Source organism: Trachemys scripta, chromosome 7, assembly GCF_013100865.1.
Source record: "Trachemys scripta elegans isolate TJP31775 chromosome 7, CAS_Tse_1.0, whole genome shotgun sequence".
Lineage (NCBI taxonomy): Eukaryota > Metazoa > Chordata > Testudines > Emydidae > Trachemys > Trachemys scripta.
Genome location: NC_048304.1, coordinates 50,424,893 through 50,430,753, shown reverse-complemented (window position 1 = coordinate 50,430,753; position 5,861 = coordinate 50,424,893). Strand labels below are relative to the sequence as shown.

Genomic DNA, 5,861 nt, shown 5'->3' with positions numbered 1-5,861 from the left:
CCAGATGGGCACTGTGTTCCAGAGGGAAGGGGAAGCAAGGAGTATAGGGCACAATGGGCAGTGTGTTCCAGAGGGTAAGGGGACCCAGGGGGTAAAGGGCCCGATGGGCAGTGTGTTCCAGGGGAGTGGGGGGAACTAAGGGGGGGATAGGGCACGATGGGCAGTGTGTTCCGGGGTGGGGAGGCGTGGGGTACAGGGAGGCAGGGGGGGGCTGGGGGGTATAGGGGAAGATGGGCAGTGTGTTCCCAGGGGGGAGGGGGAGCAGGGGGTATAAGGAACGATGGTCACTTTGTTCCAGGGTGGAGGGGGAGCTGTGGGTGTAGGGTATTATGGGTAGTGTGTTCTGGGGGCGGAGATCCAGGAGGTATAGAGTACGATGGGCAGTGTTTTCCGCGGTGGAGTGGGAGTTGGTGGGTATAGGGAGTGATGGGCAGTGACCCCGGGGGTGCTCCCTGGGAACGTCCCCACTAATGGATGCACCTGTTCAGTGCCCATGGAGCTCAGATCTGGTGCACATGCCCATCTCGGTCTGCCCGTGGTGCAGACCCCATGATTTCTGTCACTCAGCGTGGATAGCCCCAGTGGGTTTTCCCTCTGTGAGGCTGGCAGGCAGCATCTAGCGAGGAAGCCAGCTCCGTGCCTGTTGTCCCGTAAGCAGCGTTTATAGAGGGGCTTTCCCGTACCCATGCCTCTTGCGCCCTGTGCCCGCCCAGCTTGCCCGCTCAGAAGCAGTGCCTGTGGACTACAAAGGGTCCTTTCTCATTGTAGGCCAGGCGGCTGATCCAGACGTTCTGGAAGGCGTTAAGTGATGCCATGATGGAGCCACCCAGCCACGCCGAGTAGCTGCGGTGGGGAGAAGCCAGGATGCCCACTTGCCTCGTGCCCACTGTCTCCATCCTGAGCAGCTCCTTCTTGATCCTCTCGGAGAAGCCGCGGAGCATGGTGGTTCCCCCAGCCAGCAGCATGTTGGCCAGCAGCTCTGCCTGGTGTTCCAGCTTGCACTTCCTGATGCTGTTCATGGCATGCAAGTGAATGCCCACCTCAGGGAAGCCCAGGACAGAGGGGGTAAAAAGCGCCTCAGGGCAGCGGAAGCGCTCACTGCCGATGGAGATGACCTGCTTGTCGGGAAGGGTGAAGTCCATGAGGTATTTCTTCTCATCCCCATTCAGCTCAGCCTGGAAGTCCTCGGGGATGTAGCAGCACTGCTCCTTGATCTTGCACACCAGCTCCAGCTCCTCCTCCTGGAAGGGGTTCCCGCACTCCCCCATTAGTTTGGCTAGGTAACGTGTCAGCCTGCTGCCTGCCATGTCCAGCCGGTAGGTGGCGTGAGGCAGGATGCAGCCATCGTGGACAGGGGCGGTGTACGAGGTCCCATAGCCAGAGCCAATCACTAGCCCATTGGTGCGCCCATAGGAATATACCGAGAGCAGGGACTGGTGGGCCACAAGCATCGCCGACACCTCAAAGCTCTCGAACAGCAACTCAGCCATCTTCTCCCGGTTGGTGGTTGGAGAGAGGGGGGCATCTGTGACCAGCACGGCCAGCTCCTCGGGGCACACACTGAGCTCTGTGTAGAAGATGTGGTGCCATAACATCTCCAGGGCGTCCCAATCGGTCACCACACCTTGGGTCATCACCGTGTTCGTGATCACCTCCGAGCTCCTGAGTGGGATGCTTTCCCCAATGTAATAAAGGGGACTGTCCTTGGTCCTGATCTTGGGAACCCCTACGCAGCTCGGCAGGATGGACCGCGGTTTCTCGTCCCCGGCCAGCCCACTCTTGGTGTAGCCGGTGCCAGTGTCTATTACCACAGCACAGTAGTTCTTGTACTTCTCTGAGGCGAGGTCCCTGGTGCTAGACCCATGGCCGGCAGGACCGTGACTCTTAGGCTTCTTCCGCTGGCTCATTTCAGCAGGGCTTGCCACATGCTCTTCCTATGAATCCTACCTGAAGTCCCAAGAGCCAGCCCCAGGTGCTGGGTGACAGAAGAACCCAGGAAAAAGCTAGGGAGGGCTGTGTTGCCATAGCAACGCCCTGCATCACGGGCAGAGAGCAATGACATCATAGTGCCAGGGAGAAGGGAGAGCCACTCACAGAGGCTCTTGGGAAGGTGCTGAGGGTAAGAGCCTGCTCAGGTTGAGGCCAACATGGATTCTGCTGTTGAATTCTGTGGGATATGGGTCCTGGCCTACACAGAGACATGTGACTTGTCAGGGAGAGCAGCTGAACAATGACTGCACATCGGAGACACGCACAGTACCCTTGTAGCCAGTGGGGATTCCTCTGATCCAGGGCACTGCATTGCTGCCAGTGCATGGCAATTTGTCCCCAAGTCTGTCTGTCTATCTATCTGCCCACTGCCATATATGTCAGTCCACCCATTGCCCTGCATGTCCCTCCACCTGTCTGTCTGTTCAGTGCCCATCGTTATTTAGCTGTTAAGGCTTGAACAGAGATCGCCCCTGGTGTGAGGTATGTTTATTAAGAATATTCTTGTATTTGCTCATAGTTAACATGGAGATCTAAGAAAATAATCTGCTACCAATTCCCTGATCTGTGAGATCTCTGCTCCTGCCATCTCGCCGGCCAGTGGCAATCTCCTTATTCTCATCTAGTCAGGAAAAATCTGCTGGAATTTTGTACCCCAGGGCGTGACTGTGGGCGAGCTAGCTGTGCTGTGCTTGGGCAGAGAAGCAGTCACAGTCACAGCTAGCTGCACCTTTGGCTCCTGCTGTCTGTTTGAGTCCATCCCCTCTCGAAGCTGGTACCCTCACCCCCTGATTCCTCCCCTCTCAGACCGGTCCCAGAGCACAGACCCCTGTGCACCAACCATGGCCTCAGCAGGCCTGGCTGGAGCTGGCTGCTCGGAAAACTTCCCTCAGCTATCCAAAGCACCCTTTTCAGCCATAGTATTAGACAACCTCACCAGTAGGACACAGTGCACAAAAAAGCAAAATAGGATGATAAAGCAACACAAAGCTTGTCTGTCTTCCCTGCAGCTTCCCAGCCTGGCTTCTTCAGCCACTGGAGCAATTCCCAGCCAGAGGGCTGAGCCCAGCCTGGTGGAGGTGAGGGGGTCAAAGACATTGACCACTGCATGTCCCTTGGTGAATGGTGCTGTTTCCCTTCTATTGGTATTAACCCCTTGTAACCATAGAGTCAATAACAGAGTAACCATCAAACATATGCTAGTGTAATACAGACCTCCCCCCTGGCTATCTCGGAAACCATGGGGAATGGGTGCTGGTCTCTGATTGGATGAGTGTGCTGCTGCTTCTGGGGCACGGGCATTGCACCAGGGTCTCTGTGAGCAATCATGTGTGTGACTCTGAAATTCACTTTTCACCAATGCCCTGGCAGTGCAGCTTGATTCTCACGCATGTATGTGGGGAGCAGATGGGATGGGAGTGAATCCATTTCTCCCATGTGTAGCCGAAGCTGAAACGCACAAGCCTGGGGCATGCAGCTCAAACCCAGCTGCAGGGGGTTTTACAATACAGTACAAAGCAGGGAGGGGGTGTGTCTAGGGGTTAGAGTAACAGGATACCAGCCATGGAGCAGATGACTTCTCTTGGTGCCAGGGCCGGCTCGAGGTTTTTTGCCGTCCCAAGCAAAAAAAATTTTGGCTGCCCCCCATCCCAGCCCTGGGCTCCTCGCCGCACCCCCCTGCCGCCCAAACCCTGGGCTTTCCCCCACCACCCGCACCCCCCTGCTGCCCCAGCCCTGGGCTCTCCCCCCCAACCCGCACCCCCCTGCCGCCCCAGCCCTGGTCTCTCATCCCCCCACCTGCACCCCCCTGCCGTTCCAGCCCTGGGCTCCCCCTACCCCCCCACCATTGCCCCCACACACACCTCCTGCCACCCCAGCGCTGGGCTCTCCCCCCCACACACACACACCTGCACCCTCCTTCCGCCGCAGCCCTGGGTCACTGGTAACTCGTTCCCAGGGCAGGTCATTCAGCAGGAATTTTAGATGTGCACAGAACACAGACAGGATTGGTTCCCATATGGTTACAGAACTGCAGTAAAGTGGAACAATTTTCAGCTTGTGTGATTGGAGGATATCTGAATGCATATTATAAGACTGTCCTCCATAAATGAGGAAAAGTTGAGGTGCCTTTATTATTCTTTTGTTCCACTCTTTCTTTCTATGGGGAATTTGCCAATATAATATCACTGTCTTCCTTTTAAACAAACAAACAAAAAGGCAATGCTGTTGAAAATAGCAATTCCAGTCCTAATAACCACTGGGAATCATTTCTTGCTCAATTTTACCCTACTTTTTCTACAGCAAGTTACAGTGGATCAGTATATTTGATTTGGGAGAAATGAAGTAACAGCTGCCCAAACTGAGCTTGAGCACTCCTGAATTTTGAGGTGTTCAAATCTGGAAGGCAGGTGCTGGGGGGAGGGGGCTGTGGCTCCGCAGGGGAGCACGGCAGCATGTATGCAGCAGCGTGTCTGGCACTGCGCGAAGCCAGACACGCTGGTCTGAGTGACACAGTAATAGGGCTGGGAGGTTGGAGAAGGGGTAGGAGGTTCCGGGGGGGCAGTCAAAGGACAGGGAGTGTGGGGGGGGGATTGGATGGGGTGGAGTTTCGGGGGGGCAGTCAGGGGGTGGGAGAGGGGGGTAGATGGGTCAGGGGTTCGAGGGGGCACTCAGAGGACAGGCAGCAGTTGGATAGGCATGGGAGTCCCAGGGGTTTGTCAGGGGACAAGTAGGGGGTGGAGTCCTAGGGGGGGGACTTGGGGGGGGTCTCAGGAGGAGGCATTTGGGGACAAGGAGAGGGGAGGCTTAGATAGGGGGTGGGGTCCCAGAAGGGGGCAATCAGGGGACAAGGACCAGTGGGGCTTAGATAGGGGGTGGGGTCCTGGAGGGCAGGGGTCCCGGGAGGGGGTGATCAGGGGACAGGGAGCAGGGGGGTTGGATGAGTTGGGGTTTCTGTGGGGGGCAGTCAGAGGGAGTGGATGGTGGGGCTACCCTCTCTCCCCGTGGAGTGTCCTATTTTTTGAATGTTAAAATATGGTATCCCTACCCTTCCCAGTGTAGCTCTCCATTCAAAGCAGGCTGTAGCACGAGGTCTCAGCTTCCTCACTCCCTCCCCCTCTTTCCTGTTGGTAGTGGCCAAGGGAATGCTGGGAAATGTAGTTCTTGCCCTGCTCCAGGGCTGGCTCTATAGGCAGGGAGCTAACCAAGAAACTACAGCTCCCAGGGCCCCCTGTTGATTCTCAACTCCCATGCTGGATCCCTGCTGCCCCTGCGAATGGGCTGCCCCAAGCACGTGCTTACTTTGCTGGTACCTAGAGCCACCCCTGCTTGGTGCCCTATTTTCCCTATCTATAAGCCAGGGATAGTGCTGTGTGCCCACTTTGTGGGGGTGCTGTGTCAGGCTGATGCAGGAAGCTTTTGTAGCATGCTGTGAGGGCTGCAGGTGTATGGTGCCAGCATGCACTAGTCTCTGCTCCTCCAGAGCCCCCCTGCTATGTGGCATCAGTGACTAGGGTTACCATATTCTGTGCCTCCAAATGGAGGACACTCCATGGCCCCCACCCCCGGCCCCGCCCCAGCCCCGCCCACACCCCCGCCCCAACCCCGCCCCCTCCCCAAAGTCTCCGCCCCCTCCCCTGCTTCCCGCGAACATTTGATTCGCGGGAAGCCTGAAGCAGGTAAGGGGGGTGTGGGGGGAGGCGCGGCCCAGGCTGGCCCCCCAGCGTTTCCAGCCTGGGTCGGCTCGGGCCCTGGGGTGCCGGCCCGGCCCGGCCCCCGGCCGACCACCTCCGGCCCGCCCAGCACTGCCGGCCCGGCGCACCCCCCGGCCCCGGCTCCCCGGCTCCCCGCGGGCCCGGCTCCCCGGCTCCCCG

The 5,861-nt window shown here is 57.9% G+C and overlaps 1 protein-coding gene across 1 annotated transcript; it reads right to left on the bottom strand.

Moving 5' to 3' along the window:
* Positions 1-722: 722 nt before the first annotated feature.
* Positions 723-1,907, bottom strand: LOC117880060 (actin-like). The gene has a single exon (XM_034775740.1). The coding sequence runs from the start codon at positions 1,905-1,907 to the stop codon at positions 723-725; it is 1,185 nt and encodes a 394-aa protein (XP_034631631.1).
* Positions 1,908-5,861: the final 3,954 nt, after the last annotated feature.